Source organism: Homarus americanus, unplaced genomic scaffold, assembly GCF_018991925.1.
Source record: "Homarus americanus isolate GMGI-L3 unplaced genomic scaffold, GMGI_Hamer_2.0 scaffold17820, whole genome shotgun sequence".
NCBI lineage: Eukaryota > Metazoa > Arthropoda > Malacostraca > Decapoda > Nephropidae > Homarus > Homarus americanus.
This window is the reverse complement of record NW_024741913.1, coordinates 227668-255000: the sequence shown is the minus strand read 5'-3', so window position 1 is coordinate 255000 and position 27333 is coordinate 227668. Positions and strand designations below refer to the sequence as shown.

Sequence of the window (27333 nt, the reverse complement as noted above, 5' to 3'; positions counted from 1 at the left end):
AAGTTATATATTAATGGGTGAAAGTAGCAAGTTTTATCTTAGTGAAAGCGGGTGAAAGTTATAGAAAAGGGAAGCCTCTCACCTGTGTGTAAAAGTTGGCCGCACACCTGTAAGTTTGAGAAGTAATTAAATGGCCAATTGTAACGTGAAGAAGAACATTGCTTAGTATACAGTGAGTGAGGGTCAGAGGTCAGAGGGCGCGAACCAGTGATCTTTCGAATAGAAGATGAGTGCTGTATCCACTCAACCACCGCATCCTTTTGGTATGACAGCGCCACCTATGGAGACACTCGTAAATAAGGGAGGGGAGCCTCAGGTGCGTAAATTGAGTTAATTTTGTTACATCTTACCTGGGATGCTTACTCTTACCTGGGATGCTTACTCTTACCTGGGATGCTTACTCTTACCTGGGATGCTTACTCTTACCTGGGATGCTTACTCTTACCTGGGATGCTTACTCTTACCTGGGATGCTTACTCTTCAGGTGGTCATATTAAACCGACAAGATACAGTTTAAGTTTCCTATCTGATGTTACGTCCATCTTTGTTTGCATTCCGTTTTTTATGAGAGAGAAAGATTTACGTTTTCTATAATTGATTAAGTCTCAGGGTAAACTAAGTTAGTCTGGAGGCAGGATACGGCTGGAGGGTTAACTGGAACATTTATAACGACCATAAATCATTCCTCCACAACTACCGTCCCCACAGGAAAATTACCACGGCATTAAAACTTAAAACTCTTTATGTTGCCGCGAGAATTTAGTAAGCGTGATAAATGAGGCGAGGAAGAGGAGGAGGAAAAAGAATAAAAAGTAGAAGAAGAAGAAGAAGAAGCAGTAGAAGCAGAAGAGGAAAAATTAAACATTAATGAGAATGATAATGCCGTGTACCTGCTGAATTCACTTACCGCTGAGTATATACCATTATGGTAACAGATGCCTACCTACCTACCTACATTACCTACCTACATTACCTACCTACATTACCTACCTACATTACCTACCTACACTACCTACCTACCTACCTACCTACCTACCTACCTAGCCTACCCATCTGTTGAAATGACTGTTGTTACTACTATTGTCATCTCTCTCTCTCTCTCTCTCTCTCTCTCTCTCTCTCTCTCTCTCTCTCTCTCTCCTGTTTATATACGGTAATGTGAGGAGATTAACAGGTTTTTGTGGCTGTAGTGGGTCTATTAAGCTGTCTAGCCCCCCTACCGGTGGCTGAAAATTAGCCCCCTTGTATTGAATACGTCTGGTCGGTTGGCTAATAGTCCCCCTCCTTCTCTGTTCCTCCCTCCCTTCTCCTCGTCTCCTCGTCCATTTTCCTTCCTACCTCTCCTCTTCACCCTCTCCTCACCTCTACCTTCCTCCTTTCCCCGTCCCCTCTCTCTTCCTCTCTCTTCCCCTCCCCTCTCCCTTCCCTCCCTCTCTCTCTTCCTCTCCTTCCCTCCCTCTCCTTCCCCTCCCCTCTCCTTCCCTCCCTCTCCTTCCCTCCCCTCTCTCTTCCTCTCCTCTCTCTTCCTCTCCCTCCCTCTCCTTCTCTCCCTCCCTCCTTCCTCCCTCTCCCTTCCCTCCCCTCACCCTCCCCTCTCCCCTCACCCTCCCCTCTCCCTTACCCTCCCTACCCTCCCCTCTCCTTCCTCTCCCTCCCTCCTCTCTCCCTACCTCCCTCTCCCTTACCCTCCCTCTCCCTTACCCTCCTCTCCTTACCCTCCTCTCCCCCTCCCTCCCATCTCCCTTCACCAGGATCAAATTACTCGTCCTGAATTATTATTAAAAAACTCTGACTCGAAACATGAAACATTTATAGGTTGAAATTTAATGTGGAATTTTTTATGATCTTAATTTAATATTCACTGATATGAATTGTTTTATTTAGCTTGACCTGTGTGTGTGTGTGTGTGTGTGTGTGTGTGTGTGTGTGTGTGTGTGTGTGGTGTGAAAAATAATAATAATAATTATCGGTTTATTGAAAAGAGCATGGCAGTCGGAAGGCTGAAATTTACAATTACTTAATTGGGGAATGGGTCTCTTGAATTACTTATAATATACAAATAACATAAGTGATACGAATACGATATATAATAACTAGGTGGGGAGAAGCTCACACTACAGGGCATTTCAACATAGTGACAGTGCAAAAAGTAAGATTGACTGGGAGTGAATACACTGGTTGATTACAAGTTGTGAGTTGTGTGTGTGTGTGTGTGTGTATAGGTTTATATCGTGTTCTCGGTAATATATATAAACATACATATTTGTTACTATATGTCTGTAGTAGTACGTATATATACACGGAAGCGCTTGGGAACTTCGTGTTTCTTTCTTTCCTTGTGGTTATCAGCATATATATATATATATATATATATATATATATATATATATATATATATATATATATATATATATATATATATATATATATATATTTATATTTGTCACTGAAATAACACCAAAATGGTGTTATTTATTTATTTATTTATTTATCAACTGTTTATTTCCACCATTCGAAAATATTCTCACGGGGAAATATAAGTAAAAGTAAATATAAACTGTAAATATAACGTGGAAAAAATACTAGTACAGGGTTATATATATTTTATTTATTTAAGTTTATCATTAATTTTACGTTTTCTGTAATTTATATTTGTGAGGAATTTGTTTAGTTATAATAGAACCATATATGAATAGTAAGTCCAGTACACATGAAGAATCTCCACCCTAGCTTATTACACCTGGTGATTAACCACACGGACACTAACCTAACCTAACCAGGTTTATTATACATTTTAAAGCATATTTCACTGCCCTTTAAAAAAATAAAATAAATCAATAAATCTCCTACACACCTTTATTGTAATACTAGGGGAAAAGTAAGAGGGATTTATCCACACAACACAGCGTAAATCCCTACCATTGATTACTTTCCCATACAGCTTTTTTTTTTATTTTTATTAAAAGCCGATGGAAATTTGATGGCGGTGTTGTAGAGAGAGAAGGAAAAAAAAACACGAATGGAAAGCCTTATTTTTTTCCCCTTGCGATTCAGAAAGACAAATTCATTTTCTAAGTTAATGGGTAACTCTAGTAATTGTGAATCGGGCTTAATTAGTGAAGGAGTTTAGAATAATGTATTTAAAAGTAGATAAATAGCTCAGAGGTACTAGGATAAATTGCTCAAAAGTACCCACTACATTTCCACATATCCACCTTTCCCCATACACCCCCATACACCCCATACCCCGAAAAAATCGCACTAAACAGACATAAAATCTGTAGAACAAAGAAGACATGTTCTGTGATGAGCCATAAGTCAGCCAACATGCAGTATATGTCTCCAACGTGTAGCCCCAGGGAACACTTTCTTACCTGCCCCCTGGTACCTGTGGTAATTATTAACTCAGTCTCCCCCTTAGTGTCTCTTCTTCTCGTTTTCTTTTTTGGCTTTTGTGTTTTCTCTGTATATAAGATTGTTAATAGCTTAATGTTGTCTGTTTTGTGTGTGTGTTGTTGTGTGTGTTTGTGTGTGTGTGTGTGTGTGTGTGTGTGTGTGTGTGTGATGATGATGATGATGATGATGATGATAACAATAATAAACGGTGTCCAAAATGATTAGATTTGAATAATAAATTAAAATGCCCTTACCTGAATTATCCACATACCATTCAGAATATCCACAATACTCAGAATATCCACACCATTTAGAATACCCACGCCTCTCAGAATATACTGTACACACCACTCAGAATATCCACACCAATCAGATCCGCATTTAAGATTCCGGACACATCTCCCCTGCAGTGCTAGTCATCTTCTGCATACACTAAAGGTCACGAACACTCTTCCACTTCCTCTTCCTCCTCCACTTCTTCTCCCTCCTCCTCCCTCCTCCTCATGCAGAAGGAGTTAGTCAGTTCACCTCTCCTCCTCCTCTTCCTTTTCTTCCTCCTCTTCCTCCACCACTTCTCCTCCTCTACCACCACCTCCTCTACCACCTCCTCCTCCACGCAGAAGGAGTTAACCAGTTCACCTCATCACCATCACACACAACGCTAATAGTCTGCCCTCCTGAAGGACCCACCCAGTGAGGTCCTTAAGCTGGTTCCAGGTGTCTGTCTTGGGTGTCATAGTGAGTTAGTTGCTGGTATAGGCTACTAGGGGCTGAGGTTCTAAATCCCTGTGGAGAGAGAGAGAGAGAGAGAGAGAGAGAGAGAGAGAGAGGCAATCGGTACATGATAAGGAACATAGCTGACGTTTTGGTTTGGTCAATAAGAACTGCATGAGTCTACATGAAGCGATGGTCTCCGGTGTTAAGTCTTGACATCACAGAAGACCAACAGCAGACGCAAGACAGTGACATACATCTAGTTCGTTGATGGAGGAGGAGGGTGGAGGAGGTGTTGGGGGGTAGGGGTGGAGGTGTTGGGGGAGAGGTGGAGGAGGTGTGGGGGAGAGGTGGAGGAGTGTTGGGGGAGGAGTGGAGGAGGTGTTCGGGGAGGAGGTGGTGGAGGAGGTGTTGGGGGAGGAGGGGGTGGGTGTGACCTTTTGTTTCATGGATGACATGACACGGTGAAGCAGGCGTCGACGGTGTTCATATTCTGAGTAACTCCAGGATCTTCAGGTTGTGTGACGTGATGTTAGTGGTGTCTGAGGGAAAAAAACCGGAAGGGTATTGTTGTTGTTCTTGAGGGTAAAAATATAACCTGGAATATTATAAGAACCTTTGTGGTGGAATAGAAGTTTATTTTTATTTTTTTGTTTCTTTGGCTGAAAAACTTTTTATTTTATTTTTAGCTGTGACTTGACAACTGGGTTTCTATACCAAGACATTTTATTGCTTCTGATTTTTATTTTTTTAATGTCTAGTGTTAAATTTTACGCCTGTTTCCTTTCCTTCCCTCGTATCCTCAGAAGGGTAACACCAGTCACAGATAATGACCAGCTTACTACACATACTAGTGGTGTTTATGTCTCTCTTGGCACTTTCCTCACACCAATGAAGTAAATATTGGTTCTCTCTATAAACGACTCAATCTAATCGTTATATAGTCTTAGTAATCAACCATTCTACACATAAACTGACGAGACCTTTACCCTCTGCTTCTACATCACACAGTCCTCGGAATATACACCTTCTGGAGTGACTACAGGAACATCTCTCATGACACTTTATTGACGTGCTCCAGGGGTGTATACTGTACAGGTGTGGGTTTCGATGCTGTTTTAGTCTGCCTCTGTCTCTCTCTTGTACTTCAATATATCATCAACTTAAGACTTTTCTGTTCCAAATTCTTCTCTTGTTGTAGTTAATCTGATCTCTGCGACGGAATTGATAAGTTGTAAGTTCTTCTTCATGGACACTCGGTTCTGGCCTGGTGAGTGTAGTGTAGTGTAGTGTAGTGTAGTGTAGTGCAGTGTAGTGTAGTGTAGTGTAGTGGCAGCCTGGATAAGTTCCTCAAGTAATGTTGGGTTTGTCAGTCAGTCAGCCGCTTAGTTGTGCTGCTGTGAGTGACGTGAATAATACATGTTGCAATCAGGTGTGAGTGCAAGTGACGTGAATTGCACCTGTTGTTGTTTATCACTTTGGGGTGTTGTTAAGAGTGACGTGATGTGTTACCTGTGTTGTGTGTCATTAAAGAGAGGTTATGTTACTACCTGACTGTATAAATCATGATTGCTTTTCGTAATTAATTGGTAGGTGTCCATTGGCTCTCAGGTGTATTTTATTGCATTATTTGGGCCACTTGAAAATACGCTACCTGGAGGTTAGGTTAAGTTAGGTTAGGTTAGGTTACGTTACGTTACGTTGTTTTAATTAGACAGGTGAAATATTGCTGGGGTGATTTATCTTCAAGTGATCTCATTATTCGTATAGAGGTAAAGGAAACCTATTTACCTGTCCGTAATTATGAAACGCATACATACATACATACATACATACATACATACATACATACTGAGAGGGGAATTGTATACTAAAATTAAACTTTGAGGATTTAGAAAGTAAAATATAATTTTTAATTTTCATAGAAAGAAAAATTGAAACTTTGAATACTGAGTAAAAAAAAAGAGTTAGTTTAGAAAGAAAAAGACAAAAAATGGATTTAGTTGAAACGTAAAGGCTGATTGACTGAACTGTAGTTGAAAATGTGAAGGAGTTTAGTTAAAAAATCTGAACGAGTATTATAGGTGGAAAAATGGTTACTTAAAGTTAGTAAAAATGAGAATGATTTAAATAATATAAGAATTAATAGCGACTTAAAACGAAAAGTACAATATTGACACAACAAAATAAGAATAACAATAAAAAATAAGTAAAAATTATGAGCAGAGAACCACAATAACGAAAGTGCACCAGGAAATAACGAATAACAAAAAATAAAAAGCAATATATATTATTTTTTCAAGTAAGACTAAGTAATTAAAATCAAAATTAAAATTAATCATGAATATTGTGAAATAACAAATAATGAATTCGTGACTATTAGAGCAAATTGTAGAGGGAATAAGAGTTAAAAGCCTGAAGTGACTTTGAGTTTATTTATAAAACAAATTTCATAATCTCTCCTGGTTACGTAACTTGTGAATAGCCAGGATGTATTGGTGATGATGTGACGTGTGACGTTGTGTTGGTATGAGAGAGAGAGAGAGAGAGAGAGAGAGAGAGAGAGAGAGCCAAATTATACGACAAAGAAAAGAGAGAAAATGAAAGGGAGGGGGAGAAAGAAATGAGGCACAACCAGAATAGAAGAAAAATACGAGTGAGAGAGAGAGAGAGAGAGAGAGAGAGAGAGAGAGAGAGAGAGAGAGAGAGAGAGAGAGAGAGAGAGAGAGAGAGAGAGAGAGAGAGAGAGAGAGAGAGAGACTGAATATACATTTGAATTCACCTGACAGCTTGATATGCAATGTTGCATTTTTAGACTTGTTCTGTTGTGTGGAATTAGGGGACTGGAGAGAGAGAGAGAGACAGAGAGAGAGACAGAGAGAGAGAGAGAGATAACGAACGAGAAAAAGACATAAATAAATACAGAAAAATATAAAGCCTGAAATAGAGAATAAGAGATGGAAAGTGAGATAGAGAAAGTGAGATAGAGAAAGTGAGATAGAGAAAGAGGGATGTGAAAGAGATAGGTAATAACAGAAGACGTAGTGGAATATTGCAGTATTTCAATTACTATGAAAGGTTGTGTTGACTGTCAGGTGGGAAGGGTAGATGGTAGGGCAGTGGGGAGTAGATGTGGGGAGTGTAGATGGCAGGGCAGTGGGGAGTAGATGTGGGGAGGGTAGATGGTAGGGCAGTGGGGAGTAGATGTGGGGAGGGTAGATGGTAGTACAATGGGGAGTAGATGTGGGAGTGTAGATGGCAGGGCAGTGGGGGGAGTAGATGTGGAGAGTGTAGATGGCAGGGCAGTGGGGAGTAGATGTAGAGAGTATAGATGGTAGGGCAGTGGGGAGTAGATGTGGGAGGGTAAATGGTAGGGCAGTGGGGAGTAGATGTGGGAGGGTAGATGGTAGGCAGTGGGGTGCCCTACCATCACCTAACCTAACCTGTAATTATACAAGTCATTCAATTGATATTACAAAATACAAAAAGAAGTTCTATAATTTATGCATTGGACGTGTACGACACACACACCCACACACACACACACACACACACACCCACACACCCACCCCCACACACCCACACCCACACACACCCCCACACACCCACCCCCACACACACCTACTCCCCCACACACCCACACACACCCTACTGTATTATACAACTAAGACTCATCTACTGTATTCCCTTCATTACAGAACTGCCTCGAAGTGTTCAGATCCTCGACGGTCAAACGGGAGCTGCCAAGAACGGTGTGTTAGGTCCTTATTACACGGGCCAAGACATTGAGATTACCTGTATCTCTTTAGACGGTGAGTGTGTGTCTCTCTCTCTCTCTCTCTCTCTCTCTCTCTCTCTCTCTCTCTCTCAGTAGAAATAAGATATATGTTAAGTGATGTGTAGAGATAATTAGAGTCAGGGTAATTAACCTTTGTTATGATGTAGGTAATTGTATCAGTCTCTTCAGGTGTGTGTGTGTGTGTGTGTGTGTGTGTGTTTTATCATTGCAACAACTCGACCATGAGAGAGAGAGAGAGAGAGAGAGAGATAATCACTATGTCGATACAAAAACAAGGAGACTCATTTAAGTGTACTACAAATATGGTTGATAATTGTGTGTGAGAAGCCGGCGTACCTGTCCAAACACTGCCTCCCCTCTACCATACCCTCACTTTCCCTCACTTCCCTCATTTTAACTACCCTTCCCCACCTCCCCTCACCTGTCCTCATCTCCGCCTCACCTAGCCTCACCTCCCCTCTCCTCACCTTCCCTCCCCCTCACTTCCCCCCTCCTCCTCCCTCCCCTCTCCTCCCTCCTCCCTCACTTATATCCTCTCTTCCCCTCCTCCCTCTCCCCTGCTCTCTTCACTCTCTCCCTCCCTCCCTCACTTCCCCCTCACCTCCCTCTCCCTCACCTCTCCCCACCTTCCCTCCCTCTCTCCCTCACTTCCTCTCCCTCACCTCCCTCACCTCTTCACCTCACCTCGCCTCCTTTACCTCCTCCACATCCCTCACCTCACCTTCCTCACCCCACCTCCCTCACCTCTTCACCCCACCTCCCTCACCTCACCTCCCTCACCTCCCTCACCTCCCCTCCCTCACCTCACCTCTCCTCACACCTCTCCTCATCTCCTCACCCCTCCTCACCTCCTCACCTCCCCACCTCACCCCTCACCCTCCTCACCCTCCTCACCTCCCCCTCACCCTCCTCACCCTCCCTCACTCCTCAATTCCTCCTCACCTCCCCACCTCCTCACCTCCTCACCTCTCCCTCACCTCTCCTCACCCTCACCTCCCTCACCTCTCCTCACTTCCCCTCCTCTCCTCACCTCCCTCACCTCCTACCCCCCCACCCTCCTCACATCCCCACCTCTCCCTCACGTCCCTCACCTCCTCACCTCCCTCACCTCACCTCCCTCCTCACCTCCTGACCTCCTCACCCTCTCCTCACCTCTCCCCCTCACCCTCCCCCATTCCTCCTCACCTCTCCCTCACGTCCCTCTCACCTCCGCCCTCCCCACCTCCCCACCTCCCCTCACCTCTCCCTCCCCTCTCCCTCACCTCTCCCTCACCTCTCCCTCCCTTCTCCCTCACCTCTCCCTCCCTTCTCCCTCACCTCTCCCTCACCTCTCCCTCCCTTCTCCCTCTCCTCTCCCTCCCTTCTCCCTCACCTCACCTCTCCCTCACCTCCCACCTCCCCCTCACCTCCTCACCCTCTCACCCTCCTCACCTCTCCTCCTCTCTCCTCACTCCTCCCTCACCTCCCTCCTCGCCTCTAGCCCTCCCTCACCTCCTCACCTCCCCTCACCTCTCCTCACCTCCCCTCACCTCTACTCATCTCACAGGCCAGTAGGGACAGTGTACTCCAATAACTTAATCAAATATTGGGCTAATGTGTAGTGTAGTGGTCAGACTAACATACGGTACAGTTTAAACAATGATCTCCATTAACTTTTGTCTCTTGGTCATTATACATACATACATACATACATACATACATACATACATACATACATACATACATAAAATAATGATCACTGGTAAGAGAGAGAGAGAGAGAGAGAGTCGTCAGGATATGAGAACTCTGGGAAAAAAAAGAGAAATTCAGACAAGACTCAAATACCTGTAGTGTTGGACTATTAAGAGAGTCAAGGTTGAGTACATGAGAAGAGAGAGTCCAGATTGAGTACGACAGAGAAAATGGAGTCTAAATTGAATACAAGATAGAAAAGAGACCAGATTGAGTACGAGAAAGAGAAGAGAGTCCAGATTGAGTACGATAGAGAGGAGGACTCATCACAGAGAAGACAGTGTGTGTGTGTGTGTACCTGTGTGTGTGTTGTAACTCATCAATCATCCCACATCGAATAAGTTGCTTTTGAAATGTGTCAATGTTTGTGGTGATTCGTCAAAGTGAGTGACCCAAGTTTTCACATTCACCACGATCTATGAGGCTTCTCTGATTGGCTGTCCTATTTGTTATTGTTCTGACGTCACGGTATATGAGGGTTCTCTGATTGGCTGCCCTAGTTGTTGTTCTGACGTCATGGTATATGATGCTTCTCTGATTGGCTGTCTTAGTTGTTATTCTTATGTCACGATTTATTAGGCTCTTCTGATTGGTTGTCCTAGTTATTATGACGTCATAATCTTTGAACCGGTGAATACATTAAGTTTTAGATATATTAAAGTAAATATTTTCCAGAATAATTATGGAAATTAATAAAATAAAATAATAAATACATAAACTAGACAAATAAAAATTTATATATAGAGAGATAAATAGATAGATGATACATACATACATACATACATACATACATACATACATACATACATACATACATACACAAAACAGATAAATTGACAGATACACAACAACTAATTAACCCAAGATAACGACCCCATCTAATTATAACCTCCGCCTTCACCCCCTCCTACAGGATGGCCACTACCTAACCTGACCTGGTGGAAGAACAACCACATAATAGGGAACGGGCGGGACGTGACGGGTCCTGGCCAGGTGCAGAGTGACCTGGTGGTCGAGAAGGTGACCCGGGACTGGCATAATCAGACACTCACCTGTACAGCCTCCAACACACCTCTCGTCTCACCTGTCACCGTGTCCGTGGTGATACAACTTTACTGTGAGTATGGGGGGGGGGGAGTGAGAGACAGAGAGAAACGTGGAGAGAGAGAGAGACAGGGAGGAGAAAGAGAATTGTTAGAGATAGAAAAGGAATGAATGTGATACTTTATTACTTTTCGCTACTTTTTTATTTACTTTTTTTTATAACTTTTAATGACTGGCTTAATTTTTTTTTTTTTGGATTTTACTTTTCATTAATTTTTTTGTAACTTTTGATTACATTTTGATACAATATTTTAATTATATATATTTGTTTTATAATTTTTTGCGTGCCCTTTTTACGGCTTGTCTTGCTTTAGGTAGTTTTGGGATTAATTAAAATTTTCTCAACTATTAAAAAAAAAAAACTTTCTCAATGTGTAATTAACTCGGAACATAATTAATGATGCTGGAATGTGTGTGTGTGTGTGTGTGTGTGTGTGTGCGCGTGTGTGTGTGCGTGTGTGTGCGCGTGTGTGTGTGTGTGTGTGTGTGTGTGCGTGTGTGTGTGTGTGTGTGTGTGTGTGTGTGTGTGTGTGTGTGTGTGTGTGTGTCCTTTAAAATATATCCTGAGTACGGCAACTTTTGAACCTCTGCTACAACACCTTGAAATACTACCTGTGTGTTTATGTTTATTTCAGTGTTACCGAGGAGTGTGGAGATCCGAGGTACAGGCGCCGTGAGGGAGGGATCTCAGACCATGTTAGTGTGTATAGCTGAAGGTTCCCGACCCTCACCTCGCATCACCTGGACAATTAGGGGACGCACTCATCACGCCCACAAGGTAAGAGTCTTCTCCACACTAAGTCTTATTGTAGAGCCTCTCCATCCCTCTCTATCCCTCTCCTTTCTTCTTCTTCTTCTTCTATCCTTTCCTCCATTCCTATCACCTTCTTCTCCCGCCCTACACCTCCCCCCCTCTTTCCTTCTTCCTGTCGTCCCCTCCCCGTCTTTCTTCCCCTTCCACACAACTCTCCACCCCTTTTGCCTCCTCTTCCACCGCCACCTCTCCCCCACTTCCACCACACACACACACTCCTTCCGTCATAAACACCTGACCTCCGTTCCTCCTTTTCTCCCTCACCTCCTTCCCTCCTTCTCTCCCTCACCTCCCTCCCTCCCCCCTTCTCTCCCTCACCTTCCTCCCCCCCTCTCTGCCTCACCTTCCTCCTTCCCTTTCTCCTCACGCCATGTGGTGGAGGACCCCTGCTGAGCTGAGTAATTAAAGGAAGGTATTTTTACCTGGCCGAAGAGACCAAGAACATCTCCGGGAGGTGGGTGGCCAGGGATGGGTGGTCATGGATGGGTGGCCAGGATGGGTGGCCAGGGGTGGGTGGCCAGGGGTGGGTGTCAGGGGTGGGTGGCCAGGGGTGGGCGCCAGGGTGGGTGGTCAGGGTGGGCGGCCAGGGGTGGGTGGTCAGGACACAAGAGGCCACCTGATCGAACTCAGGTCAATGTGTTTCTAAAAGGTAATTTGGAACACAGGAGACTCAGTATTTATTTATTCAGTAATATCATATATAGATTACCTGTTCCTCCCACTCCCCTCCCCCTCTCTTCACCCCTCCCTCTCATCCCCTCCCTCCATCCCCTCCCCTTCCTTCCCCTCCACCCCCTCCCTCCCACCCAAGAACATTTTTTTTCCCAACTTACATATTGGTAAAGCATTATGTGCGTCTGGTAAAGCCTACTCACGCACATATTGCCACAGTTTCTGAACCTATCGTGAGCATTTTCTCTCATTTACAGCCGCCCAAGTTGCTTTTATCTCTCTAATATGTTATAGAAAGTTAGTTAATTGTACCTGTTATCCGTGCACACCTGTCGGCCTCTCTCGTCCTGTGTAATATGATGGAGTTGTGTTAATTTTGTGTATCTGTTTAAAGGTATTATTTTGTGACACTTATAGGGGTCTGTCTGTCTGTCTGTCTGTCTGTCTGTCTGTCTCTTCTCCTCTCCTCCATCCTTTCCCTTTATCCCACCCTTACCCCTACCCCTCCTCTCCCCTCATCTCCTCCTCCCTCCCTCCCCCTTCCCCCTCCTCCTTCCCCTCTCCCCCTCCCCTCATCCTCCTCCCCCCTCCTCGTTCCCCCTCCTCCCCTCTTTCTCGAGCGAGGTTACGGACAGCCTCAGACTTGACCTTAAGACGGTGACCTGTGTAAAATGTCAAGCTGATCTAAAGCAAATTGGCAACATAAGTAAGGACCCGCGCCTGTGACGTCACCCCACCTTGCGGCAGGGAAGGGAACCTCTATTATATTGAGTCGATAATAATGATAATAATAATAATAATAATAATAATAATAATAATAATAATAATAATAATAATAATAATAATAATAATAAAACGAAAATAACACAAATAAAAATAACAACAAATGACAATAAAAACAAATTAGACTAAAAAACTAAAAAAATGAATAATAAAAGCGTATATTTATTTATTTTTTTGCAACACGACTCCACATTTTCCTCAGCTTATATCACATCACCTTGAGTATTTTTGTTTATTTGACACTGGAGGAGGAGGAGGTGGTGTTGTGGCCACTTGGTAGTCGAGGATCAGTTCTCACTTGGTGCCTGGAGGAGGAGGGGTGTTGTGTTATGAATCTCTCTCTCTCTCTCTCTCTCTCTCTCTCTCTCTCTCTCAAAGCACCATGGAGCAAAAAACTTTCCAGAACTTTACGCCGCTGGTATTTCAAACGGTCATACCTGTGTGGCCTTAATAAAACTTTTTGCCAAAATTTTTATGAAATTTTTCGAACGCTTCTCAACCTCTCGTCATTGAGGTGTGATGTGGAGGCTTCACTTTTGGCGGGTGTTTTTTGGCGTGTTTTTTTTTTTTTGAGGGGTGTGTGTTCTTTCTTATTGCGGTTTTGAATTCCTGTATTTTGCGGATGTTTTTTCTTTAAGTTTATTTGTGGATCGGTTTTTCTTATTGTGGCTTTTGCTTCGGGGTTTTTTTTTAGGAATATTTTTGCTTGCGAAGAAGAAGAACGAAAAAGAAGAAGGAAAAAGAAGAAGAGGAGGAAAAAGAACGAAGAAGAAGAAGAAGAAGTAGGAAAAAAATGTCGAAGGAAATTGCATTAAATTTGAAGGAGAAAAAGGAGTGATTCAGGCAGGTGGTTTGTCAGCTGAAGGAGAGAGACGAGAGGATATAAATTGATCTTTACTACTCTCTCTCTCTCTCTCTCTCTCTCTCTCTCTATTTGTTTACCCTTATATATTGGACATATTTACTTGTCTACCTGCTTCTTTACCTTCTTACCTACTTTCTGAGTTACCTACCTACTTTCTTGATCTACTTATTTACTTTCTTAACCTACTTACCTACTTTCTTGACCTAATTACCTACTTTCTCATCTACCTAATTACTTTCGTTCTCTACCTGACTACTTAATTTCTTAACCACGTACCTACACACTTTTCTCAGTTACCCACCTACTGTAGATACCTTCCACCCTCCCCCTCTCTCCTCTCCCTTATATCTCCCTCCCTCCCTCCCTACCCTACTTCCCCCGTCCCTCCCTCCCCTTTCTTACCACTCCTCCCTCCCTTACCCTCCCTCCCCTACCCACCCTACTTCCTCCCTTCCTCTCCCTTACCACTCCCTTCCTCCCTCCCTACCCCTACTTCCCTCGTCCCTCCCTCCCCTTCCTTAACCCCTCCCCTCCCCACCCCTCCTACTACCCTACCCCTACCCCACCCCTACTTCCCCTCCCTTCCTCTCCCTTACCACTCCCTCCCTCTCTCCCTCACTACCCTCTCCGAGCACCCTTAATAATCTCAGTCGGCCTTCACAATACAGTCACCTCTCCTTCACTCCTCTACTTAACACGCTCACTTTACCCACTTATAAAAGGTCATAAGTGTACTTTACTGACGTGGGTTTGTACGTTGTTGTAGTATTTATCTGTAGAAAGCTTTGTACTTTAAGTTATCTCGTGTTGGTGAGGGCAAGACGTTACGGTGTGTATATGATGGATTCCTTGTTTGTGTAGTACTTATTCCGTCTCTTCGTCTTCCCTTGAGTTCGATGACTTAAGACTACGATGACTTAAGACTACGATGACTTAAGACTACGATGACTTAAGACTACGATGACTTGGTCCACTCTGAGTATGACTTAATTTCCTTGAGTAAGTACGATAACTTAATCCCCTTGAATGACTTATTCTTGTTTGCGTACGATGACTTAATATTTTTTTGGAGTATGATGAACTGACGTGATGAGATAGCATGACTGACTGAATACGATGACTTAAGACTACGATGACTTAACTCCCAAGTACACTTAATTACCCTGTTGAGTAAGATATTTTTAACCCTTTGAATATAATGACGTAATATCTTGAGTACGAGAATATGGTACTCGGGAGGGTTAAATCATTGTACTCAAGGGGGTGAAATCATGTAGAAAATATCTCAAAGGAAGGTGGGGTGTGTGTGTGTGTGTGTGTGTGTGTGTGTGTGTGTGTGTGTGTGTGTGTGTGTGTGTGTGTGTGTGTGTGTGTGTGTGTGTGTGTGTGTGTGTGTGTGTGTGTGTGTGTGTGTGTGTGTGTGTGTGACAACTGGGATAAGACAGACAGACATTCAGACATATGTTATGGCAGTGAGAGTGAATAATGATGGTAATGTGAGAGAGAGAGAGAGAGAGAGAGAGAGAGAGAGATATATATATATCTTTCTCGTATATATCGTGACTCCACAGTACAACACCTATCTCGTTCTCTGTATTGATTGGTCGACGACACAAACAACATTGACGTTGATTGGTCGGTTGCTGTTGCCTGTGTGAGTTGTTGTCAAAATAAAAACATCAACAACAATTATTTCAGAAACTCGCTGGTATATTGGAGTGAGTTACTCGTCTTGGGAGTTTGAGGACACGGATTCGATCTTCCTTGTGTAGTGTGTTGATGGGTGAGTGAGTGACTTTATTACATACATGTGTACAGTATGCGCACACACACACACACACACACACACACACACACACACGGCATAAATCACAGCCTAGAGTCGCCCAGGCACCATTACCTCTACCTAAAATGATCGCCACCGCTGGCAGATGGCAGGCGAAGGTTTGTGTGAGACAGCCTTCAATAAATCATATATTCGCAGGAGGGAAGAAAAGAAAAAAAAGTCAGACGGTTTTGATCGCTCGTGCTGGCGTTCGCTGTTTTACGGATACAGGAGAATTTTTTTTTACAAGACTATTTGGATATAGTACACTGCGGGAGGAAGAGAAATCAAGAGTGGGGGTTTGTCAGGGTGAGGGTGGGGGCATTAGGATGGGGGGTGAGGAAGAGAAATAGGGGTGGGGGCTAGGTGGTGGGGGCTGGGAGGGGGGTGGGTCTGGAGGGGGGTCTGAGTTCTTTGAGACAAGGGAGAGCTCTTAGTATTAGTGGTGGTGATGGCAGTGTGACGGACCCCTGTAGTGTAGTGGAGAGGGTCTAACACACGCACACACACGCACACACACACACACACACACACACACACACGTATTTATTTTATTACAATGATCAAAGAACAAAAAAATCGCACCAAATTTTGTGGGTTTTAACCAATATTTTCTTGGTATTTTAACATAAATAACTTGGTGCAAACATTGAGACACACGAGGAAATAAATTATTGTTTACTCTATGATGTTTAAGAATTTTTTTTATTATTGTTGAGTTTATTATGTTTAAAAATTTTGTTGTTGTTTTTATTATGATTAAAAAATTTTATTGTTGATTTTATAGGAGGTAAGTTACATTGTTTTTACTTTATTATTTTTTTTTAATGCCATGAACAAGGTGCAGGAGTGTCATCATTCTCAGCGTCCCCCGAGAAAACAGATTGCTACGCGTTGAACTTTTTAATGGCTAAAAGTTTCGAAAAATGAGCAAATTATAAGAGTTTTTTCTCCTTCAACTTTTTTTTTATCTCCTCTTTATTCTTCTTTCTTCTTCTCCTTCTCCTCTTCCTTTTCCTTTTTATCTTCCTTCTCATTATTATTCTCTCTCTCTCTCTCTCTCTCTTTAAAACTCATCGTCCCCGGAATGAGGGAGGAAGATGAGGGGTCAGGGAGCATGAGGGGAAGGATGAGGGAGAGTGAGAGGAAGAATGATGGTATGAGGTTAAAGGATAAGGAGAGAGGGGTGTGAGGGGAGGAGGATGAGGGGGAGGGGGAGGGGGAGGGGGAGACGTTAATGTATGGACAGTTCCCAAGGTCATTAAGTGAGGTCCTTGACGGGAGAGTGACCTGAGGGGAAGGTGGGAAAGGAAAGGGTGGAAGGGAAGGATGGAGTGGGAGGGAAGAGGGGAACGAGTCGGGGGTGGGATGGAGGGAAGGAAGGGGTGGGAGTGAAGAAAGGGTAAGTAGGTGGGAAGGAAGAAAATAATGGAACATGGAGAGAGAGAGAGAGAGAGAGCAGCAGCCTGGGGGTCAACGCAGACTTCTTACACCAAGATGAACAAAAAATATATAAACGTCCTTGTTCTCTCTCTCTCTCTCTCTCTCTCTCTTGTAGTCTCCCTTTAATCCTCCACCACCCCCACTTCTCTAACACACACACACACACACACACACACACACACACACACACACCCATACATCATCTCACGTCAAATGGGACTTGCAGAAAAATAAATATTCCTTCCTTCCTTCCTTCCTTCCTTCTTCCTTCCTTACTACTTGTCACACATCATTTTTTTTCTATTTTACTTTTTTTTTTTTAGGAAATATCCCAAAAATGAAATTGCTTTTGACTTACGAGCCATAAAGCCGACCTTGGCACATGTGATGCCCGTCTTAGTTCCAATATAGCCTCCAGGAAATCATATCGCCCGGGGGAAATTTCTCGCCTAGGTGAGGGGTGAGAGAGATGGGTGGGGGGGAGGGGGGGTGACGTCTCAAGCAATATGACTATCGTAGAGGAAAAGAGGGAGGGAAGGGGGAAGGTAGGGGGAAGAGAAGACAGAGAGGGAGGAAGGGGTAAGGCAGTGACATACTTCCCTTCCTTTCCCTCCTCCCTCCACTTCCCCTCCCCTCCCTCCCCTTCCCCTCCCCTGAGACAAAAAAAGACATGATTTGTTCTGTCGTTGAGTGAAAAGAAAAAAAGTCTCAAATTGGATTTTATTTTCCTCGCCCTCTTGTTATTCGTTTATATTGAGTTTATTGTGTGTGTGTGTGTGTGTGTTGGGGAGAGAATTTTAAGGGGGGATGAGAGAGGTATGGTTCTCTCTCTCTCTCTCTCTCTCTCTCTCTCTCTCTATTTTCATTCTTCTCATCTTTCAGGTTCTTTACACTTCCCTCTTTCCTCTCTTTCTCTTCCTTCCCACCCTCCCACTCACTTACTTCTATCCCCCCTTTTCCACCTCCCCTCCTCCCCCCTCCCCTCCTCTCCCCCCTCCCCTCCTCTCCTCCCCCTCCCCTCTTCTCCTCCCCCTCCCCTCCCTCCCCTCCCGATAAACTCCCCACGACATTGAAATCCCTGTAAGGATTTTCTCCCATAATGCAATCGTATGTTTGGGGGAGACGGGGGAGGAGAGGAGAAGGAGGGGAGAGAGAGAAGGAGGGGAGAGAGAGAAGGAGGGGAGAACAAGAGGGTAGGTGGTGGTTTAGGGGAGAGGTAGAGAAGGTAGGTGTGAGAGGAATGAATAAGGAAGGAATGGGAAGGTCAGAAAGAAAGAAAAAGAAAGAGAGAGAGACATAGAGAGAGAAAGAGAGAGAAGGAGAAAAAAAATAAGACTGAAAAAGAATGAAAAAGAGAAAATAATTATATACCTGTGAAGTCATTTGAACTCTCTCTCATTTACACACAAAACACACCTGGCGATATTCTTACCTGTTTTATCTTAATCACGTCTCTTATCACCTGAGGTAGTAGGCATGATAACATTACTCCCAACGATATCATACTCGCTATCATACTTGGATAATAAGAGCGAGTATAATAGTCACTGAATGACTTAACTTTTAACGCTACGATCATACTTGCTATCATGCCGTGGACTAAAACAGGTTATTGAGTTTATACCTGACGTTATCATACTATCATACTTGCTATCATGCCGTGGACTAAAACAGGTTATTGAGTTTATACCTGACGTTATCATACTATCATACTTGCTATCATGCCGTGGACTAAAACAGGTTATTGAGTTTATACCTGACGTTATCATACTATCATACTCGCTATCATGCTTGTACATAACGGTGGTAATTTTATTTGGGTGAGGATTTTATTAAGCTCAGGTAAGCCTCCGGCACCAGGTAGGTTAATTAGGATTATTTCTGTCATTAATTCATATATATTAAGTGCAGGTACAGATGCTAGTACAGGCAACACACACACACACACACACACACACACACACACACACATTCATTCTCTCTCTCTCTCTCTCTCTCTCCTCACGCCTCAGAGAAATATCAGGTGCATTGCAAATTGTCAATTGGGTTAAATCGCGTTACAGTGACCTAACTAGTATCTATTGCACATACGGTACCCCCCCCCCACCTCTCCTACCCTCACCCCCTTACTCCTCCCTCACCCACCCCTCACCCACCCCTCACCCCCTTCACCTTCTTCTCGATTCTCCAAAGTCTTGCAGGAAAGATTTTTTTTTACTTTGATCTTCGACACAAAATTTTTTCAATGATTATTAGTCTTTTTTTTTAATTGGTTGATTGAAGCTACGACACCCAATTAGATTCTCAGAAAGTATCTCACGTTACGTTATATAATGTTGAGTAAAAAAAAAAAATACCCAATGAAAAGTGAGAACATGTGTGTCTCACTTGAACTACGACACAATAATGAAGGGTTTCTCAAAAGTTTATTCGTTAATGTTTTTGTTTTTCTCACAGACACAAGATGTTAGTTAGGGATAACATCTTTAAAAAAAAAACTTATCTCTCAAAACAAAGATTCTCAAAGAGTCTTAATGGTCGTTTAAATTTGTTCCCTTTAATCATATAAAAACCATTCCTTAACTCCGTGAGGCAAAGATGAATCCTCAATAGTCTTTTATACGTAAGATTTTCCCTTAATTAAAGAAGATGGAAAGAACGTAACTAACTAACTGACCTAGAGATGGTGGGCCCAAAATCTGGAGCAAATTTACCCTTAAACTACACTACAGCTGGAGGAGGAGAGGGGTGAGCAGGGGGGAGGAGGGAGGTAGAGGGATTAAGCAGGGGGAAGAGGGAGGGGGAGCAGGAGGGGGTGAGGAAGGGGGGGCGTTCTCTTCCCCCGCAGCAGTTACGAGGGAAAAATAACATTAGATTCTTGGGCAATGAGGATCTAGTTAGCCTCGGGAAGCACCACCAAGGGGACGCCAGTATATTGTGTTACAGAAGACACAGGGAAAGAATTCTACCCTCTTTTGTGTTTTCCTCTTTCCTCCTGCACCAGTCTGCGATTCACACTGTTTACTCAGTGGGTGTGTGTGTGTTGTGTTGTTGTTTTTTTCCTTCGGTTTTGTTCGCTCTTAGTCTGATTATTACAGGAATGACGAGAAAGTCAAGATTGGCTTCGTTTCCCCTCTCAACCGATTCCTTTTCCCCCGTTTTCTGTTTTGTGTTTTTATTTTTTTTTTAGAATATTTATCTTCTTTAGAGTTTAAAACAATGAAATCAAATTATAAATGAATATACACTTTCTTAATTCATGTTTTCTTCTTTTGTTTAATTTATTTTACTCTTATTTACTTTGATTGATGAAGAAAATAACAAAAACATAAACCAGATTCTTACGCTCCGCTGTTACACATTTTCTTTTATTTTTTTAGGGGGGACCAACTTAATCTGGCTACTACAGAAAAGGCAAAAGAGAGGCTCACAGTTGATGGGTTTTACGTACTATTCTTACGCTTTTCTTTTAAATTATCTCGAGGTGAAGGATGGAGGAGTACAATAAACAGAGGAGATGGAAGAGGAGGGGTAGGAGAGGGGAGATAAAGAATGTGGGTGAATGGAAAGGAAGAGAGGGGGAGGTGGAAAGAAGGAAGTAGGTGGAAACAGAGGAAGAAAGAGGGACAGAGATAAAGGGGAGGAAGGGGAGATAAGTAAAATGGAGGAAGAGAGGAGAAGAAAGAGGAATAGGTGAGAGATTAGAAGGGGAGGGCACTGGGAGTAAGCCAGAGACGAAGGAGAAAAGGAAGAAGGGAAGACAGAGAGGGAGGGGAAGGAAAGGTGAAAGAGGTGAGAAGGAAAGGGGAAGAAGAGAGGTAACACAGATAGGCGGGGAGAGATAGAGGGGAGAGAAAGAGGGGAGATGTGATGTGTCATGACTACACAACACACCACCACCACCACCACCCTTTGCCTCTCAATTTAACAAAAGGTTTTCCTGTCGACCTTCTCCTGTGTGTGTGTGTGTATGTGTGTGTGTGTGTTTCTTAGCATTGTCGTAGTTACTGTAGCAGATGTCGTAGTTGTCGTCGTTGGTCATCGTTTTCCCTCATAACTCATTGTAGTTTTTCATCATCATCATCATCATCATCATCGTCATCAGTATAAACAATGACGTAGGGACTGACACACCTCCTTCAGGCGATCTTCTTTTGTTTTATTTCAGCCACACTTGTTTCTCTCTCTCTCTCTCTCTCTCTCTCTCTCTCTCTCTCTCTCTCTCTCTCTCTCCACGTATTTCCTCTATAACTCACTTTCATTAACACACAAACACACACAAGTAATTTCCCAGCGCTGGTATGTCTGAGGTGTTGACGTTCACTCATTGGATTTATTTTTGAGAGAAAGAAAGAAAGAAAGAAAGAAAGAAAGAGAGAAAGAAAGAGAGAGAATGATGAAGAGAAAGAGAGGAGAAAGACTTAGAAAAAAAGGAGAGAGGAGAGATATATTTATAAAGAGAGCTAGAAAAGAGATAGAGAGAAAAAAGAGAGAATAAGAAAGTTAGAGAGAGAGAGAGAGAGAGAGAGAGAGAGAGAGAGAGAGAGAGAGAGAGAGAGAGAGAGTCGCAAGAAAATCTAACTTTAATTGCATTTTCCTTGTTGAGTACAATGACTTAACCCCATGAGTACTATAACTAAACCCACTGAGTACAATATTATCCCCCTGAGTACAAATTTATCCTCCTGAGTACTATAACTAAACCCACTGAGTACAATATTAACCCCCTGAGTACAAATTTATCCTCCTGAGTACTATAACTAAACCCACTGAGTACAATATTAACCCCCTGAGTACAAATTTATCCCCCTGAGTACTATAACTAAACCCACTGAGTACATATATATCCCCTCTCCCCCCTCAGTCGTTAACAATCAACTACAAGCTAGAGGAAGCATGTCATTGGCCAGTTAAAAGGCTGTTACTTACCCCCAATTTATGTAGTCAAATAAAATACAAAGTAAATAAGATGAAAGAGAAAATAGAATAATGTTTTGTATATAAAGTGAATGAAAGAAATTTAGGAACAGTCAAAGAATAAACTGAAACTTAATAATTTACAGGTACTTTTGGTGTGTGTGTGTGTGTGTGTGTGTGTGTGTGTGTGTGTGTGATATATATGATCCGTGTAGTAAATTGTGTTTGTGTGTCTGTGGACATTTTTTGTTTGTGCATGTATGTGAACAGTTTATTTGTGTTCATGTATGGGTTCATGTGTGTATGTGTGTACTACAGATGTAATTAATTATATATATATATATATGTATAGAGAAAAAGATTGTATGTATGTATGTATGTATGTATGTATGTATGTATGTATGTAAGTTTATTACACCTCACTAACTCAGGTCACCCCCCAAGGTCAGGTGTGCCAGAGACTTGAAGTGAACCATGATTGACACACGACTGTTTACTCAGCCATTGTTACCAGAGCCTTTAGCAGAGTCCCTTATCCTGGCGGCCAACTCTTATGTAGAAAATGTTGAAAGTTTTATATGTAATGACCAGGTGTTTGTTGTCACTACAGGTAAACCCTTTAATTTAAACTATGTATTGGTGCGTGTGTGTGTGAGCCGTAGTTTAATTTGCATATAATTGTGGTGGTGGTGGTGGTGGTTGGTGGTGGGGGTGGTGGTGGTGGTGGTGGTAACAGGGTGTTGAATATCATTGATTGTGGGGATAATGTCATAGAGATTGTAGGTGATTAGGTTAGGTTAGGTTAGGTTAGGTTAGGTTAGATTTGGTAAAAATAAGCTGTATGGCAAAGCTTAGTAGTCTGATGCTTGGAAAAATTATAAGTTTAGAAATAGTTTGCTTTTAATAGCCATGGCCCGGAGCCCCTCGTAGTGTGGAGGTATTGGCCAACAAACTGTGAGAAGATGACCTAGTAAGATGGCAATATGGCGGAGCTGGGTTAACAAGATGGCGCAGCAGGGTTAGCAAGATGGCGGGGGTTGGGTTAATATCGAGAGTTGTTTGTTTATAGAAAATGGGAAGTGAAAGATCGATTTTTATGACAGAAGAGGAGACGTAGATAATTTTTTTTATTAGATGTAAGATTAGTTAGTTTAGTTAGTTTAGTTAGTTTAGTTAGGTTAGTTAGGTTAGTTAGGTTAGTTAGGTTAGTAAGTTAATTCGTTTTTTATAGATTTACCATAATTATCAGCGAGGAAAAGTAAAGGGAGATGGAAGAGAAAGAAGATGATAAAGGAGGAGGAGGAGGAGTGGCATAGATGCCGTAAAAAAATAAGAAGATGGAGATGGGAAGAAGTGAGGTAAAGATGAACTGCTTCCAAAGTTTTTTATATAGAGAAAATGAGGCGATGGAGGGTGTATGATGAGTGGTTTATGAGGGGTGAGGGAGAGGGGGAGGGTGAGGAGGGAGGGAGAGGGGTGAGGGGGGAGGGAGGGGGAGGGGTGAGGGGAGAGGGGTGAGGGGTGAGGGAGAGGGGTGAGGGGGGTGGGGAGGGAGAGAGGGGTAAGGGAGAGAGAGAGTGAGTACTGTACCTGTATTAATCATGTAAAATACTGTACCGTCGTGTGCAGGAAGGTACACGACGTCAGTAGTTGGCGTCTCACAAGATTATTTCCCCCAACAAAGAAGAAAACTTGAGAGGAAAACTTAGCATCATACTTAAAGTCTCACTTATTACTTAATGTTTCCATCCCACAAGTACTTAGAAGGTGTGGTGGTGTGTGTGTGTGTGTGTGTGTGTGTGTGTGTGTGTGTGTGTGTGTGTGTGTGTGTGTGTGTGTGTGTGTTGCCTGTGTTATTCTCTCCTCCGCTTTACTTCTTAATTAAACCCATTATGTACTGTCGTCTCTGGTGGTGTAGTGGTTTGTATTCCCGGCTGACAAAGGAGAAGTCTTCAGCTCGATTCCCGGCGGGATGGACATTGGGGTGCTGTTGCAATCTCGCCTAGTGGCCTCTGATGGTAAACAGGATAGCGGCTCGTTTTCCTGTGCTAGTGGTGAGTTGTCCGGTCGTCCTGGGCTCTTCCATTAACACGGGGTAGCCTTATTTGTGGGGAAGTGGATAACTGAGACACGGGTAGTGGGGGATAATGGGGACACAGGTAGTGGGGGGGGTAATTGGGAACACAGGTAGTGGGGGTGGTCACCAGGGACACAGGTAGTGGGTTTAAAGGTGCCTCGGCAACCTTCTGAAGGAGATTAAAAGTGGCTTAGGTACTGGGCTGAGGCAGGTAATGTGGTCTCTCTCTCTCTCTCTCTCTCTCTCTCTCTCTCTCTCTCTCTCTCTCTCCTTTTGTTCTATCTTTCTTTTCTTTTTCATTCTTGTTCCTTTAATCAACTTTTCTTCTATTGTGTCTTTTTCCTCTCGCTTTTTCTTATTTTTTCTTTCTTTCTTCTTATTCTCCTCCTTCGCCTCCTCCTCCTCTTCCTTTTCCTCCTCCTCTTCTTCCTCCACCACCACCACCACCACCTTCTCCCACCACCTCCTCCTCCCAACACCTCCTCCTCCTCCTCCTCCTCCTCCTCCCTCCTCCTCCTCCTCCTCCTCCTCCTCCTCCTCCCACCTCCCCTCCACCTCCTCCTCCACCACCTCCACCATCCTCCTCTCCCCCACTACCTCTCCACCACCCTCCTCCTCCTCGTTTTTCCCTTCCTCCTCTCCCTCTTCATCTACCTCTCCTCCTAACAGCTCTCGTCTCTCAAGCGCAAAGGGAAATCCTCACCTCTGTACACCGAGATTAGCAACTCTGGCCCGGGTACAAAGCGATGCAACTTTACCAATGGCACTGCAACTCCGCCCATTGCAAGGCCTCCCACACCTGTTGTAAGGGCTGATGGTAGTGGAGTTGAAGGGGATGGAGGTTGGGGGGGGGGGTGGAAGGGGAGGTGGGTGGAAGGGGAGAGGTGGGTGGAAGGGAGGGTGGAAGGGAGGTGGGGTGGAAGGGGAGGTGAGTGGAAGGGAGGTGGTGGGAGGGAGGGGAGGTGAGTGGAAGGGGAGGTGGGTGGAAGGGGAGGTGGGTGGAAGGGGAGGTGGGTGGAAGAGGAGGTTAGAGAATGGGAAGTTTGACATAAATAGGGAAAAAATCGTTTAGTTTTTAGGGAAGAGATTTACAATAGGTCTAAAATGGGGGAACTTGGTGGACGGAAAATAGACAGTTTGTGGTCGGGAAACTTTCTTGAGAATATGCAGAGGAAAACTTTGTGATATTTAAGAGGAAACAACAAGAGAATTGGTGGTGATAGTAGAATTTAGACCTCAGAGTAGACCAAAAGACTCTCTCTCTCTCTCTCTCTCTCTCTCTCTCTCTCTCTCTCTCTCTCTCTCTCTCTCTCTCTCTCCTGCAACAATAGATGGCGTCGATGTTGGTGGAGTGTGTTGAGTGCGGTGGTGACAGTATATGAGTGTGTTGAGTGCGGTGGTGACAGTATATGAGTGCGTTGAGTGCGGTAGTGAGAGTATATGAGTGTGTTGAGTGCGGTGGTGAGAGTATATGAGTGCGTTGAGTGCGGTGGTGACAGTATATGAGTGTGTTGAGTGCGGTGGTGACTCTATATGAGTGTGTTGAGTGCGGTGGTGACAAAGTTGAGAGGTGAGTATTGCCGTTATAGTCTCACCTCCCAGCGACGAGGAGCTCCGTGGTAGTCCCAAATTCTTTATCCAGGACACCCCCGGCTGCGTCACCCCACCCCACCCCACCCCACCCCACCCCACCACCATCCTCCTACATGCCGGAAAATCCAATGGAAAACTATACAGCCAGTAGACGTAGGGAACACGAGCCAGGGACACACACGGTCTTGTTAGTTTTGTTTCTGTGTGTGTGTGTGTGTGTGTGTGAGTGTGTGTGAGAGTGTGTGTGTGTGTGTGTCGCCATATACACTCGGCTTGTGTAAAGGTTTAAGTAATGGTGGCAAACTCCTGTCTCCTATTTGATTCTCCTGTACAGTTAAAAGAGTGTTAGGTGAAGCGTGTTAAGAGAAGTGCGTTAAGTGAAGCGTGTTAAGAGAAGTGTGTTAATAGAAGTGCGTTAAGAGAAGTGCGTTAAGAGAAGTGCGTTAAGAGAAGTGCGTTAATAGAAGTGCGTTAATAGAAGTGCGTTAATAGAAGTGCGTTAAAAGAAGTGCGTTAAGAGAAGTGCGTTAAGCATATTTTATTCAGCACAAGAGGTCCCCTATACACAAAAGGTTAATAAAAAATCAATGGTAAGAGTACTGGTCTGTCTGTCTGTCTGTCTGTCTGTCTGTATGTCTACCATTAAATATTTAATTACCGAACTGATGAATACACCATTGACCATATTCTCACCTTACCCTTTATTATAATCCAAAGGTCAGAGGTCAAGATCGTATTGGAACCTGACACATACCCCAATGGAAATAATTATACGTGGAGACTACAGTGTTCCCGAGGGATTCAATTATCCTTAGTAATTAATAAGTTTGTGGCAATACTTGAGCACAGAAGGAATGTGTAGCTTAATCAAGGACTCTTATTAGGAATTCCGGGAGTATTTTTTTTTTTTTTATCTTTCCTGGTTAGTTAGTGTAGCTGTGAAGGTATTATCTGAGGGTTGGTGACCACGTTCCACCAGTGTCTGTGTTCATGTTTATTCTGGGTGTTTGTTTGTTTGTTTGTTTGTTTTTGTTTTGAGGATTTTTAGTGTCTCTTTGGGGACTTCAGCCTTTAAATATATTCCTCCATTCTAGTTTAGTTAATTTTGAAATGTAAATTATCACTTAATTAGTTTTGTTGTGTGTGTGTGTGTGTGTGTGTGTGTGTGTGTGTGTGTGTGTGTGTGTGTGTGTGTGTGTGTGTGTGTGTGTGTGTGTGTGTGTACAACTCTTATAATTTCACCTCCACTTGTCATGGTCTATTGTGAAGAAGACCCCCTGAGTGTGATGTTATTAATGTGTTGTTTAAGAGTTGGTAAAAAGTTGTGTGGTGTTGACGCCGTCTGGTGGAACTGCCGTAAATGTTTCATCACCGGAAAAACTTGGTAACGTCAAATAAAACATTAAATGCCAAGTATAAAGGTCACACCTTATCCAGAGTTCATAGTGTATTGATGGACGTGTTGTAATGAGCCTACACTTAACCTAACCTACTCTACCCTAACCTAACCTAACTATACAGGGATACGCCAGCCACTTGTCTTGATGGGAGGGAGGTGTAGGTGGGGGAGAGTGTGTAGGTGGGGGCAGGAGGTGAGATG

General features: G+C 43.4%; 1 protein-coding gene across 1 annotated transcript in view; it reads left to right on the top strand.

Moving 5' to 3' along the window:
- Positions 1–27333, top strand: part of LOC121876399 — a 190536-nt gene that overhangs the window by 102261 nt on the left and 60942 nt on the right. The window contains exons 4-6 of the mRNA XM_042381476.1: positions 7809–7922; positions 10554–10757; positions 11380–11522. Coding sequence (XP_042237410.1) covers positions 7809–7922; positions 10554–10757; positions 11380–11522 — 461 coding nt within the window. The remainder of the gene's footprint in view (positions 1–7808; positions 7923–10553; positions 10758–11379; positions 11523–27333) is intronic.